Source organism: Emys orbicularis, chromosome 1 (genome assembly GCF_028017835.1).
Source record: "Emys orbicularis isolate rEmyOrb1 chromosome 1, rEmyOrb1.hap1, whole genome shotgun sequence".
Taxonomy (NCBI): Eukaryota; Metazoa; Chordata; order Testudines; family Emydidae; genus Emys; species Emys orbicularis.
The window spans coordinates 58365669-58381739 of record NC_088683.1 but is presented as its reverse complement, the minus strand read 5'-3'; the positions used below and the strand labels follow the sequence as shown (position 1 = coordinate 58381739).

Below are 16071 nucleotides of genomic sequence, written 5' to 3'. Positions count from 1 at the left end.
ATCACTGAGATTTAATCTGAGTTGAGAAACAGTTGATTTATGTAAAACAGATTTTCATAAAATAAAGCATGTGCTCACAATATTATTTAATTTTATAGACTATTTTTTGCAAATTAAGCATTAGGAAAATATTCCTTAATGAAGAATACTGAAATTGAAGTACAGTAATAACGGGCATTCTTGATGAGAACAGTAGGTATTCCTCATAATGTATTATTATTAAACAAATATTCCTAATTTTTTTTCAGTGCTTATAACCTTAAGAGTTCTAACCATGAGTACAAACTTATGTTTAACACTGATGTTGCTACGAGAGTACTCGTAGCTAATAATGACAGAATTTTTCAAACGCTGAAAACATAATTGGTGAGGAAAGACTCAGCCATTTCTCAAACAGTTTCAGTTTTTGTATGAATAGTGAAGTGCGTTGAATAAATTTGTTATCACAGAAGAGTCAGTCTAAAGCAAAGGCACTGACACTAAAACAAACCAGATCCATAGCTGGAGTCTGATGTAGACATGTTTATTGAATTCCTATATCAGAAAGGTGCAACCCATTGTGGAGAACGGTAATGGTGGGTATGAGTACACACCAACTTCTACATACAAAATGATTACCATGCATTAGTTTACTCCCCTGTAAGTAGTCCCAATGAAGTTAATGATACTACACATGACTGTCTGCAGAATGGGGCTCACAGTATTTCTGTTAGGTGAAGCAGCCTACATGTCATAGAAGTGGTCTGTTTTAGAGTCATTAGCTCTTTTCATTTTGTTTCAAACATGTTATATAATACAGATAGATACAAGGAGCTTAGCTCTGCATCTAACCTCTGTGTAATATGTCTTACAAATTTTGTAACTGTCTAAGGTGGAATGTTTCTAATATGCCAATCTCTTTTTAAAAATGAAGATGCAGCCTCTTAATTTTAACAAGGTACCACAAACTGATCTTAATCACTTTTCAGAAATTTCACTTATGTTTTTTTGCTTTTTTTAGTACTCTGTTGCCCAGTGGATCTGCTTTTCTTCTGTCACAATTATTTTTTTCACTTCTTAAAAAAACTCTAGTTAGCCCTGTATTGCTCTAAGTATCAAACAGAACTGTTAACTAAGTTTGAACCACAGGGAAAATTCTGCCCTCAGCTGCACAGATGTAACTGAAAGCCGAATTCAGCCTACCAAACCAGTTTTATACTGATGATACATAAGAAGAAAACAACCCAGCTTGTCTTTAGGATATTAAGTAGAGTTTGAAGGGCTAAAATTAGAAAAGACATCACTTCCCTTGTCAAGTGAGCAAATTGTTCTGGTAGTCACTGAGTCAAATAAGGAATCCCCAGATGTCATTTTTCAGAATGGACCTGAACTTTAAAACCACATGCCAAAAATAAATGATAAAAGTAAACTATGGTCATGAACAACCTTGCAAGTTTTTCAACAGCATGTATAAACAAGAGAACATCCATGTTTTTGAATATAAGCTGAGGAATGAAGAACTGCTTCTTGTTATTTTAATAAAAATACAGTGCTTACTTACACTTCTAAACATTGAAACAAAAGTATACATACATGGAACAAATCTTTTTTTCTAGGTAATTGTGTAAAGGCTTTCAAAAGTAGTTTGTCACTTTACATCATTATTGAAACATGTATCCTTTTCAAAGGAATAAATGTCACAAAACAAATACACATTAGAAGAACACAATTAAATGACCTGGGCAATGAACAATCTATAGTCAGCTACTATGAAGGAACATGGGCCTTGGGTTCAAATCTCCAGCAAGTATTCCCCTTCTCCACAAAAAGCATATTTATATATTAACGGCATATACAATATGGAAAATCTAAAAGCATATTTTTGTTCTTAATATGCACCCTCTTTAAAGGACTCTGCTAACTCTTGATTGGCAGCATCATATTCAGCAATGAAATGTTTAAGTTCTTCAATGCATCGCTCACCTATCTCATGCAAATTTTGTCTCAGGGCAAACTGAATGGACTTTTCTAATGAAGGATCTTTATCAATCAGCATCTTCACTACCATGCCAAAGGTTTCACAGTCTTGTCTGTAAACCTAGAAGCAATACATTTGAGAAACTGATTAAATGCAAGGATATTTACATAAGCAGCATCATTTCCCCCACCCCAAATAAGGTTAAAGTGACATTACACCACCAAAACCAATTGATGAACAATGAATGATAGATTCAACACAAATCTTATTTGTTAAGCCTGCTATAAATGTTTACTCCCCTGCAGGCCTGCTGTAATGTAACAAGGGCAAAGGTAGCTAGTTCAGTACTACTTTGACACAAAACATAATTCTTAATGAAGGAAATTTCTGAAAAATAGAACTTGGGGAGGAAAAGAATTTCTCTTGTAATGCACCCACCTTGAATAAAATATCTGAGTGAAGAGAGATGAGCAAACACTAAATGCATTTAACACTTTTGCTTGTAATAAAATCTGGGGTAATTTTTATTTAAAGGTAATGATTAGTTAGTTGATCTTCTGATAACACTTTGAAGATGACACATACTAAATATTTCAGAAAATATATTTTTATTATATTTTTTGGAGATTTCAAATCACCCACAATGGCAAAGCCAGATCAATTTCCTGTACAGAGCTTCAAAGCAGCTCTATAGGTTTGATGCTATTGGCAGCTCTACCCCAGTACAATGTAACTTCATAAGGGAGAGCTCAGTTTAGAATTGACATCAGCCAGAGGTTGCTCCTCAGAGGATGCAAAGAAACTGAACCCAAGTGGGAGTGGGGGAAGGGTAAGAAAGAAGAAAACGCTACATTAACTGCTGCAAAGAGGTTGAAGTGGAAATATGCAGGGCTTCTACATGCAGGAAAAGGGAAACTGTCTGACCACCTGGTATAACTTCTTTGATATGTTAACCCCCTTTCTCCTCCCATTCTTTTCACTTGTACTTGCAGCCCCATCTGCTGATTTTTTAATTTACATTTGAAATTTAAATGCCCCTATTATGTATTATTTGCACTTTAGTACCTAGAAGCCCTAGTCATGGACTAGGGCCCCACTGTGCCAGGCACTTTACAAATATGAAAGAAAAAGATGATCCCTGCACCAAAGAGCTTACAATCTAAGAGCTAAGAACAGGCACTTCTGTAAGTCAAAATAAATAATTAAACTGCAAAATAGTGTCTTTGAGACAGACATTATACCCGTGTTACAGATGGATAAGTTAAGGCACAGATGTAAATGCTCAAGGTTCTGCAAGTCAAAGTGTAGCCATGTCTATATTATGGTGCCAGAGCTAGGCGCTGTAACCCTGTAGTGTAGGTGCAGATGACAGCAACAAAAGGCTTTCTTTCCACCTCCCTGAGCAATAGGAACTAGGTCAACAGAAGCATTCTTCCACTGACCTAGCTGTGCCTACACCATGGGTTAGGTCAATGTTCAGGGGTATGGATTTTTCACACCACTGAGCACCGTAGCTATGTCGACCTAAATTTTAAGTGTAGACCGGACCTGTGTCTCAACACTGTTTTAACCACTGGATCACACTGCCTCCATTGGCTGGCAGATGTATTGGGTTTTCCCAAGAAAAGAAACTAAGCATAGCATGTGGAAACGCCTAGACAACTACTCTGTCTTCCCAAGTATCAGAGGGGTAGCCGTGTTAGTCTGAATCTGTAAAAAGCAACAGAGGGTCCTGTGGCACCTTTAAGACTAACAGAAGTATTGGGAGCATAAGCTTTCGTGGGTAAGAACCTCACTTCACTTTCGTGAACTTTTCGTTCTTACCCACGAAAGCTTATGCTCCCAATACTTCTGTTAGTCTTAAAGGTGCCACAGGACCCTCTGTCTTCCCAGTGCACGTAGTATGATAAGGTGGTGCCCCCATCCAGCACCTCACATAAGGGCATTGTGAGACTTATTTTGATTTACAATACAGTGCCTACGTAGCCTGTGACGACTTCCTACAAATCTCAATTTTGATCACTTTTTCAAATATTACATACTTTCAACATAAAACTTGCCAGTCACAGTATAGCAACAAGAACTTTTTTTTTATGAAAAGCCCACTGGATATAATGTACTTACAAAAAGTTATTTATCTGCCTGAATTTGGTCCAGTAAAAAATGTACTGCTACACTTGCCTTACTTTCTTGTACCATGAAGAGGTCTATTTATTCTGTTTAGATGACTGTCTAATCTATTCTGTTAGTTTGGTACAGGTTATGATTCATAGTGTCAAAGATGCAGAACATTTTATGATTTTGCTAGCAAAAGCATGCCTATTCAGTGCTTCACAGAAATGTTACAGCAATCCCACAAAGTATAGGGGCATTTCAATTCCTTCACTCAAGGGAGTAGTCACCTAACTCTCTTAAGTTCTTTTCCCACCCAAGGATATTGTTATGAGCTGAGTGAAACCTTGTTATGGGTTGAGTTAAAACCCCATTGAGATTGACAGGTGTGAACTGACCTTTCAATTAAAATAACTGAAAGCATAAGACCCCACCTCGGTCTGTTTGTGTAGAATCATAGAATATTAGGGTTGGAAGAGACCTCAGGAGGTCATCCAGTCCAATCCCCTGCTCAAAGCAGGACCAACACCAATTAAATCATCCCAGCCAAGGCTTTTTCAAGCCGGGCCTTAAAAACCTCTAGGGATGGAGATTCCACCACCTCCCTAGGTAACCCATTCCAGTGCTTCACCACTCTCCTAGTGAAACAGTGTTTCCTAATATCCAACCTAGACCTCCCCCACTGCAACTTGAGATCATTGCTTGTCTTGCATAAGGAAGAAGAAATGTTAAAAGATATAAACCAGGGTGTAACTTTGGGATATTAAGAGAAATTGCTAAAAAAAGGTATGTGTTCCTGTCTAGGAACTTTTCAATGAGCATTGTTCTGGGTAGGGATGTATGTGAGGGAAGAGAGAGATCACAGAGAAACTGAGAACAGACAAAAACAGAGAGAAAAGAAGAAGCAAGAAAGCCAAACAGGAGCCTGTAAGCAGAATGTGACCCTGATAAAAGCTCAACGGAGCACTTTTGGGTCTAGTGTTGGCTAAAGAGTCTTCTTGGAGGCTGTACACTAAGAAACTACTCCTTTTGTTCTTTGTGTCTTCTGTGTTCAGAGACACAGGACTTTGTAGATTCCTTGTAAAGAAACAAGTGTGCATCAAAGAAAATACCAGACTCCATCAGTTTCTACTTCTAGCTAGATCAGGGGTGGCCAACCTGAGCATGAGAAGGAGCCAGAATTTACCAATGTACATTGCCAAAGAGCCGCAGTAATACATCACTAGCCCCCCATCAGCAGCCCCCCATCAGCCCTCCCCCATTCCCAGTGCCTCCCACCCACCGGCAGCCCTGCTGATCAGCGCCTCCCCTTCCCTCCCCACACCTCCCAATCAGCTGTTTCATGGTGTGCAGGAGGCTCACGGGGGGGGGGGGGGGGAAATGAGGGCATGGCAGGCTGAGGGGAGGGCATGGGAAGGAGTGGAGTGGGGGCAGGGACTGTGGCAAAGCCAGGGGTTGAGCAGTGAGCACCCCCTGGCACATTGGAAAGCTGGCACCTGTAGCTCCAGCTCTGGAGTCGATGCCTATACAAGGAGCCGCATATTAACTTCTGAAGAGCCGCAAGTGGCTCCCGAGCCACAGGTTGGCCACCCATGAACTAGATCATCCTCAGGGTTGCGAACTTTGCCTAGATGCTCAGGTTGAAAAGGGGCAACGATATTCATCTCATGCACCCTACCCAAACGGGAATGTGGCAGAGGTTCTTCCTCTATCAAGTGGTTAACACTGGTCATTTTCACACACCACTGGTCAATTTCCTTTTATAAAATGTACTGAACTTTTATGTGATGACAGCCTAGTTTTATTTCTCTGCACATTCTTTAGAAGAAAAACAAAACAAACAAGTAATCAGAAGTTGTGATCTTTGTCCAAGGATGATCTTTTAAGGCATGAAACCACACCTGTGGTAAGATTTAGTTCTTACTGAGACATATATACACATTCTTCCCAAATCTGTCTATGAATTGTAGACACAATTAACAAAGTAAAATAATCCTATACTGGGAAGAGCCCAATTTTACTGACACCTGGACTACACTTAAAAGTTAGGCTGACATGGTTACAGTGGCCCCGGGTGTGAAAAATTCACACCAATGATCACCACAGTTAAGTCGACCTAACCCCTGGTGTAGATGTGGTGAGGCAATGAAAGAATTCTTACGTTAACATAGCTACCACAACTCAAGGAGGTGGATTATCTACACTGATGGAAAAAAAACCCTTCCGTAGTTGTAGAAAGCGTCTACACTAGGACACTACAGCAGCACTGTAGCTATGCCGCTTTAGTGCCCTTAGCGTAGACATGACCTAGGGCTGGTCAAAATGTAGCAAGGAGGACAAAGCCATAACAGCCGTGTGGGAGGTGGGAAAGAAGATCTTTGGGCATTTTGCAAGCACAGATGAGGTTCAGAAGTAATGTCAGTGATTATGGTACTTTATGTAAAGCCAGACAACACAATAAATATTTTTGATGGTACATTTTAGAATAGGCAAAAATGAGATCACTATTTTCAAACAGTATTTGGGACAACTCTTCCTGCAAATAATGATTCTTTACTTTTATTTTCTCAAAAGATTAAAACAGACCTAAACAAAACAGACAATGTAGCCCAAAACTATTTCAAGCAAAATCTCTTAAAAAAAAAAAAAAAAATCAGGAAAACAGTGTGCACATGGTATTTTCTCAGATAAGGTATGAGTATTTTTTCAGCATACTGCTTTGGGTACTTAAGATGTTCATTGCTCTACAACAGCAGAAGAGTTTAAGTCTCATATTCAGAGGATTTTCACAGCCCTAGGATTCTAGGTCTGGCTAAGAGAACTTCAAAGCAGAGCTAACTTTGGTGACTATTTCCTGACAGATTCTTTTCCAAGAAAGGAACCGTTCAGAAAAATAACCCTGTATCTGATTAACCATATGATAGACAGATGGTTTTTGGCTTTGAATAACTCCTGCTTTTCAAGTGCTTTCAGTCTGCTTTTACCATCTTTATAGGAACTCCCCCCCCCCCCCCCCCCAGTCATTAGGTACTGGGGGGAAATAGCTTAACACAATTTTTCTTATCACACTTTTATTTGTTCTGTTTTATCACGTTTGAAGTACTCAGACTGGGGATGTGTGAATGAACAGGTAAAATAACCTGGTAACTGATAGTCTTCACAAAGCCTTTTATAATATTGTAGATGTGATTATGTCAACCAAAGAACTGATGTTAACCACACTAGTAAAGAATACAGAGACATGTTCTTCTGAAAGGCCTTTTGTACTGGACTGCACCAAAAAGAAATATGTGAAATAAAGTAGGTCTAATCTACATATAATTGGTCTTCCAGAGAACTTCACATTACTGACTTGCATTTCATTCTAAACCTTATTTTTCCACACACCATGCAGAACCAAAAACAAAAAACAAAACAAAAAACATTTGGGCAGATTTTGTCATGCTAAGAGTCAACTGAAGCATATTTTCCTTACAAGGGCTTCAAGGAAAAAAAATGAAAATGAAAAAATCAGGAGAACCATTTTTATCACCACCAAGCATGAAATCTCAGATGTTGCTGCACTGACACCATAATCAGTAGGCTAAATAGGCTCATAGCAGAGATGCATGCTTTTTGGGATACTTACTGTGGCAAACTATTTCAAAAGCCACAAACTGTATAAGAACAAACACCAGGTTACTCTACGAACAGAAAACAGTGATGTGGGGAGGGGGTGCAGCCTGGTGCCAACAGGCTGTAAGAACAGAGAGGAACAGTTAAAGCAACTTAAACACAACATTTTGCTCTCAACAAATGGATGAAAATAAGAACCCAATCTATTCTTCTTTACAAAGGTATGCAGAGACCAGACACAGATGAGTTATGGAGCTCTGCACAGCAACAGACTGCAGTGGTGCCGGCCTGCGCCTCTGAAATTCTTGCAGAAGGACTCAGAACTCTTTAAAAGACAAGATGCTGGCCCTGAATACAAAGACTGACTCTTCAAAAATTCATCTCAGCAGAGAAGAAAGTCAATTTCTGGGAAATGAGCAGAGAATAGGCCACGTGGAGTCTGAACAAAGGAACTGCAGAAGAGATTCCAAACATGGAAAATCACTTATGAAAAACCATTCTTTGCTGGAGGGAAAATTGGAAGCACTTGAGACCCAACTCGGAGATAGAAATATCTATATCCTTGGAATTCTGGTTTATATTCATTCTGAGCTGAGGCCACTGAAAAGCTCATCCCTAAACATCTGGAAGTGGACATTAAAAATGATTCCTTGTGTGGGGAAAGAAGTTATAGTATCCCTATATTCAAAAACAAGAAAGAGAATCATAGCAGCAGCATTATTATACTGTTTGATATATATGTCAGGGAATCCTGAAAACAGCTAACGCCACAGGGTGATCATTTACCCAGGCCATAACATATTATTATTCTCTGACCTGACTATATCGCAGGCATAACGGAAAGAATTTGTAGTGTTTTAACAAACATATGAAGGAGGAGTGGAAACAGCTGTACAATTCCTAAGAAAATTCTGGGTTATCTAGGAAGAAAAAGTCTTCTCTTCTGGGACACGACCTGAGTTCAAGTCCCATTTGAAAAGATCCTTAAAGCCAACACAATCCGCACCCCAGGAGTTTTCATAGAACAACTAATATGTTTCATTTTTAATTATTCTCCTCCTTTAGACATTTTAGCTCCTTTTCTTATCTTACAGTAAGATAAGAGGCCCCAACTGTGATTTCCACCCATTGTCCCCCCGTCCCCCCCGACACACACTGTGGTAGGCACTGTTCAAACACTTCAGCCATGTCTAGACTAGGGTTTAAAGATGTAATGTTGGAAGTTGTTAGCTAACACCTTCAGAGCTTGTCTATACACAAAAAATATACTGTTTAATCATACATGTATATTTAAAGTGGTACAACCCACTAGTTTGGATGCAGTTATATCAGCATAAAGGTGTTTTATACAAGTATAGCTATTCCCATACAGGAATGGGAATAATAACCTAAACCAGTATAAGGCACCTTTATACTAGTATAACTGAGTCCACACTGGTTGTATTGATATAACTATTTTGATTAAAAGTTCACAATTCCAACCAATAGTTATAACTGTATAAACTCTCTGTGTAGACCAGGTCTTAGTGTAGGCAAGACACACTGCCTTTTAACACATTTAGGTGGCTAAGCTAAAGCCAAGCACAGAGCCTAGGCTTAACCAACTGAGTACGTGTTAAAGTATATGCTGCCTTTTCCATCCTAGACTTCTCAAACATGCTACTTAGAATGTGTTAACTAACATGATTTAACATCACACCTTTAAATAGTGTGTGATCATGCAATTAATGTATCAGAATGCATACACACAAGGTGGCCAAATGAAGATTGAGCAGGCAAATGTTATTCAGACATTTCCCAACTTTTGAGAAATTGACTTTGTAATTGTAATATTTGGGATGTAAGGTAATACATATTGTGCTTACTCTGGCCAATGTGTAGAAGGTGATTGAGGTATACAGGCAAGTCAAGGTTAGCATCAGAACAAGAAAAAGTTATTCTAAAAAGTTAAAAGGGAAGTAAGGAGAACACAAGGTTCTTGTTCAGCCTTTTATGAAATGATAAGAAAGTAACAGAAGTGTCTATAAGCTTAAAAGAGAAGGGGAATGGGCAAAGCCACTGATAACTAGAGAGAGGGACTTGGCCAGAGGGTGGATACAACTCAGTGGGTATTGAAGAGCTGATAGCGGATGGAGCTGTGAACTATTAGGTGAGTTCAGTTTGTTAGAATCCAGTAGCTTCTGGAAGGTGGCCAGGGCATCTGATAATGTGATTCTAGATTAAATGTCCCAAAACGTCATTAACACAGAGTTAAGGTTGCCCAGTGGTGCCTTATGCCCTTCCAGAATGTGGAGAGCAGCTGCAGTTAAATCTCTGAAAACCAGGAAATACGAAGTTAAGGTATACTCTACCCCAGCATCGCGATCTTAACTCAGCCCACTGTAGCTGACAATAGCCATTTGGAATGGTTCTGTAAGGAGGGTGCCATAACGAGTAGACATGAGAAAGAATGTGCCATTGTTTGCACTGTGGTACACAGATTTGAATTCCAGCATTTATCTGCATCTGTTCACTATGTTAGGTGTAGCTGTGTTGAAGGTGGAACAATTAGTTGGAGCAGCTTGGCAGAGCTGTTACTGTGATATGGCAAAACGTGCACATATACTTTCAAGGATCAAATATGCCTCATTTCAGTGCTGAGCTCTGTAGGTTGTGTCAGTAGTAGTGCACAGAGGTCATCTTGTCATGTGGATTTTCAGCAGTATGGTCACATACATGACAACGGTCTTTGGAGCTTGGAGTGAGGGCTTGTCTTCATGTATAGTGCTGCAGCGCTTTAGTGAAGATGCTCCTATGCCGATGAGAGCACTTCTCCAGTCAGCATGGTTAATCTACCTCCCAGAGAGGTGGTAATTATGTCGACAGGAGAAGCTCTCCCGTTGACGTAGCCATCTATACAAAGGGTTAGGCGGGTATAACTAGGTCACTCGGGGTATGGATTTTTCACACCCCAAAGCGACATACTTATACAGATATAGGTCTGCAATGTAGACCTGGCCTCAGTGAAAGCAATGTCTCAGAAGGACTCCCCAGGGCAAGGGTGAAGGGGAGGTAACATTTAGCAAATCTGAGGTGGTCTGTGTAGACTGAGTCCTGGTCTACATTGAAAATTTTGAATGATCTAGCTACATTGCTCAGGGGTATGAAAAAATTCACATAGTTGAGCGCCGTAGTTAAGCTAATGTAACCCATGGTATAGATGCAGCTAGCTACCGTTGCTTGGGGAAGTGGAGTTCCCACATCCAAGGAAAAAAACCCTTCCCCATTGCTGTAGTTGCAATGCTATAGCTGGGCCACTGTAGGGTCCATAATGTAAACATGCCCTCACTGTTTAAAAGCTTGCCCCTCTCACCAACAGAAGTTGGTCCAATATAAGCTATTACCACCTGATTTCTCTAATATCCTGGGATCAACACAGCTACAACAACACTTAAGGCAGCAATAAGGTTGTTATGCAGGGGTGGTGTTTACCTTAATTTGGTATTTCCCAGTTTTCAGAGGTTTAAATTAGCCACTCTCCACATTCTGGAAGAGCATGGGGCACCACTAGGCAACCTTAATTCAGAGTTAAAGTGCTTGGGCATTTAATTTCCTTGGCTTTAAAAAAAATAATTTCTCATCACCCCGATGTACCACAGCCCAGCTCTCCCTCTCCACTGCCTTTGGCTCCTTGGCAATAATTCCTCCAGCCACAGAATGCATTGGCTGCATGTTGGTACCTTCACTGCCTCTGCATCTCCTGTGTCTGTTTGTCCACCACAGCCTGGTTCTACCTCCTCAATCCTCCTCCCGACAGAGAGACAAGTACTGGCAGGCTAAGGAGCTGAGGAAAGGATGAGGAACAGTGTGGGGACCAGCCTGGACTCAGTGAGCATAATTTTTGAAGAGAGTGACAGACGTGGGGGAAAAGGGGAGTATGATAACTGATGGATGGGGGGCTTTTGGAAGACAGAACTGAAGTTCCCCAACATCCCCCCGGTACAGCTCTGACCTCCTCCTTTCCACTCCATTCTTCCCTGCACAGTTCCAACAGAAGCCTGCATTGCTCCAAACCTCCAATAGTCTCCCCAATCACTCAACCCCCACCCCCACTGCTCCAATTCCTCCAGCATGCCCATTGCTCGAAGCACCCCATGCCTCACTGGTTCCAGTCCTCCTCCTTACCACTTCATGCCCCTAGGAAGTATGGAGGGCCACGGGGAGATGGAAAGGTGGCGGAGCTATGAGGAGTGCAAGTGCAAGCTGCAGGCAGGAAGTGGCAGGAAAGTGGAGATGCAGAGTTCCTACCCTAGTGGGTGGTGAAGGGATTCCACACATTCATCTGCAGTATGGGAAGCTCAGAGAGGTGTGAAGTCTCAGCTAAATGACAACACCCCATGGAGATGAATGCAGCCTGAAACAATAGCTCTAAAATATGTGAACTGCTCCATTATCTCCATGGGTGTTTTCATTCCCTCTTCCCAGGGTCAGTCTTTGTGAGCCTGTGCCATGCACCAAACATGTCTGCTCTCAGCTGTCCATCCACAGGGGATCCCAGCTCACAAGGGCGGGGGAGGGAGGGGCTTTCAAACCCCTCCCCTCCACTCCCCTGCGGGTCAAGGACCTTCCAACTCTCCCCAATCCTGGCTCACATGGAAGTTGCAAGATACCCAGAATTCATTCCCACAAATGTGCATACAGTATGTATCCAGTGTTGTTGTAACTGTGTCGGTCCCAGGATATGAGAGAGATAAGGAAGGTGTGGTAATATTTTTTATTGGACCAGTTTCTGTTGGTGAGAGAGACAAGCTTTCGAGCTACACAGAGCTCTTCTTCAGGTCTGGGAAAGGTACTAAGAGTGTCACAGCTAAATACAAAATCGAACAGATAGTTTAGCATAAGTGGTTAGCACATACAAACTTGAATGGTCCCTTTATGTGCTAACTCCTTATGCTAAACTTTCTGTTGGACACTGTATTTAGCTATGACACTCTTAGTACTCTTCCCAGATCTTAAGAAGAGCTCTGTGTAGCTTGAAAGCTTGTCTCATCAACAGAAGTTGGTCCAATAAAAGATATTACTGACCCACCTTGTCACATACAGTATGTGTAATTTTTTATTACCTTTCAGAAAATAGCCAGAGCCCCTTCTAAAGTAGCTGTACTACTCAGGGCACATTTACCAAAAGTATAAAAGTATCGATGAATGAGTTGATTTTATAAAATATTGGATTTGTTTTTAAAAGAGTGGTATCTCCTAAAGGGGAACCCCTTCCACAAATGGTCCCAAATTTGGACCACTAGCACTACCTAGCACCCTCTCCCCTCTGAAGCCCAGCAAATCTCAAGACTATCTGAGCATGCAGATTTTAGAGCACTCAGGGTACGTCTGCACTGCAATTTAGTTGTAGTGTGGGTAGGCATACCCATGCTAGCTTTAATCTAGCTAGCACCAATAACAATAGCAGTGCACATGGTAGTATGGGCTTCAGTGCAGGTTAGCTGTCCAAGTACAAGCCCACTGGGGACCCTTGGTACATACTCAGGTGGCTAGCCCTTGTGGGGGTCCATGTCCTCATTGGTACTGTTACTCACACTAGCTAGATTTAAGCTAGCGTGGGTATGGCTTCCCATGCTACTGTTACACCTTAAATGTACCCTTACAGTCAACTGTTAAACCGAACACAATGCTCAACCTTAACTATAATGGAGCGGATGCTCTGCCAGAATAAAGCTGACCAGTTCATTTTATTTTTTACTCTTAGGCGGACACCTAGAAAAAAGGTGACCTGATTTTCAGAGATGCTGAACATCCACAACTCTCTACAAACCAGACGGCTGGTTTTGGTGTCTAACTTTAGGTACTCGTATCTGAAAATGTTAACCTTTATTCACAGTCCTGACTCAACGTACAAATTCCTACTTTATAATTGCAAATTTAAATTCTAACAAATCAGGCAACTATTTATTCATTTAAATTAGAATACAATGTTTTTCAATGTCATGTTCCTGTAAATACCTCAGTGATGCAGAAATTCAAAATGTGTATCAACCCAGCCTCTCAATCCACATTTCCCCCCCTGATCCTCCCCCAGACTTTTCACAGCCCTGCAAAACACTACATTAACCTAATTTAAATTGACCCGGATAGCTCACCTGCAATGGACTACTTGGTATATTCCTTCTTGCAAGAGAAAAAACATAGAAATTCCCATTACCACAGGTGCCATTTAATTATCATTTCACTCATAGAAACTGTATTTTCATGTTCATGTATAAAATATTTAATGTAGAGATCCACAGTGGGGAAAAAAACAAGCAATATGTTTGGAATTACCATTATATTATATGTATGCAATTCAAATGATCAACTACATTTTGACATTGTTTTTCTACCTAAAATGAATTACTTTTCCTGGTTCTAAAAAGCTAGATTAATAAACACGCAACACATTTAACACTTATGCACTATACCATCTACAAAATTTTAAATTAAACAATAACCATATACTATATTCCCTTTCTTTAATATGTACTAACAATTTAGCTTTGGATTTGTATGGTAATTTTCATACCCATTAATCAATGTGTTTATAGCGCAATTACACATTCATTGAAATGCAAAGAGAGAAACAAATGAACTAATCTGCTGTATAATATCTAATTATTTTATGTTAATCTCTGCGTTTCTTATTGAAGAAATGTAAAAGAAGAACGTTACTTGCACTCAATTACAATTCTGGTCCCCTTTTATTTAATTTAATGGAACATTTGTAGATCGCTGGTTTAATAGATTTTCTAAAATGTAATAATTATTTTTAAAAACTGTATAATGCTTGGCATTTAGATACCTAAGGTGACAACACCTTAGAAATTGCTTAAAGTTAGTTGTTTTGCTTGGCATATACTCCATGATAAAAATAAAAATAAAAATTAAAGTGTTAATTACAGTCCCAAACCCTGCCCTCATCTGTTTAATAAGTATGTCTCTACTCTGAAAAGTGACTCTCTAAAAGTGTCACATTTGGGTTTCCATGCTTATTGTCTCTCACTGATTTCTGTGCTCAGTTTACAGGTTTGTTTATTTACATATATATATATACATATATATATATATATATATATATATATATACACACACACACACACACACATATATATTTTTAAACTGGAATACCTGCACACTCAGCATGGACCAAGAGAATCAAGCTGGATTCTTTCCATTTTGTGTACCATCATCAGTAAGAAAGGATATGCAGACCAAATCATGCATTCAGTTGCACTCATGCAACAGCATTATATTCAGATTAGGCTGTCAATTGCACCTGGACACTCTATGTTAAGAGTAACAAGAAGGGTTTCTTCAGGTATGTTAGCAACAAGAAGAAAGTCAAGGAAAGTGTGGGACCCTTACTGAATGAGGGAGGCAACCTAGTGACTGAGGATGTGGAAAAAGCTAATGTACTCAATGATTTTTTTTGCCTCTGTCTTCACAAACAAGGTCAGCTCCCAGATTGCTGCACTGGGCAGCACAATATGGGGAGAAGCTGACCAGCCCTCTGTGGAGAAAGAAGTGGTTCGGGACTATTTAGAAAAAACTGGACGTGCACAAGTCCATGGGGCCGGATGCTCTGCATCCGAGGGTGCTAAAGGAGTTGGCGGATGAGATTGCAGAGCCATTAGCCATTATTTTTGAAAACTCATGGCGATCGGGGGAGGTCCCGGATGACTGGAAAAAGGCTAATGTAGTGCCCATCTTTAAAAAAGGGAAGAAGGAGGATCCGGAGAACTACAGGCCAGTCAGCCTCACCTCAGTCCCTGGAAAAATCATGGAGCAGGTCCTCAAGGAATCAATTATGAAACACTTAGAGGAGAGGAAAGTGATCAGGAACAGTCAGCATGGATTCACCAAGGGGAAGTCATGCCTGACTAACCTAATTGCCTTCTATGATGAGATAACTGGCTCTGTGGATGAGGGGAAAGCAGTGGATGTGTTATTCCTTGACTTTAGCAAGCTTTTGATACGGTCTCCCACAGTATTCTTGCTGCCAAGTTAAAGAAGTATGGGCTGGATGAATGGACTGTAAGGTGGATAGAAAGCTGGCTAGATCGTCGGGCTCAACGGGTAGTGATCAATGGCTCCATGTCTAGTTGGCAGCCGGTTTCAAGCGGAGTGCCCCAAGGGTCGGTCCTGGGGCCGGTTTTGTTTAATATTTTTATTAATGATCTGGAGGATGGAGTGGACTGCACTCTCAGCAAGTTTGCCGATGACACTAAACTAGGAGGCGTGGTAGATACACTAGAGGATAGGGATCGGATACAGAGGGACCTAGACAAATTAGAGGATTGGGCCAAAAGAAACCTGATGAGGTTCAACAACGACAAGTGCAGAGTCCTGCACTTAGGACG

The 16071-nt window shown here is 40.5% G+C and overlaps 1 protein-coding gene across 7 annotated transcripts in view; it reads right to left on the bottom strand.

The window, feature by feature from the left end:
* Positions 1–16071, bottom strand: part of PPHLN1 (periphilin 1) — a 127264-nt gene continuing 111193 nt past the window's right edge. For all 7 annotated transcript variants that reach the window (XM_065400279.1, XM_065401079.1, XM_065399635.1 and 4 more), the window contains one exon: positions 1–2077. In XM_065400279.1, coding sequence (XP_065256351.1) covers positions 1868–2077 — 210 coding nt within the window. In that variant the 3' untranslated portion in view covers positions 1–1867. The remainder of the gene's footprint in view (positions 2078–16071) is intronic.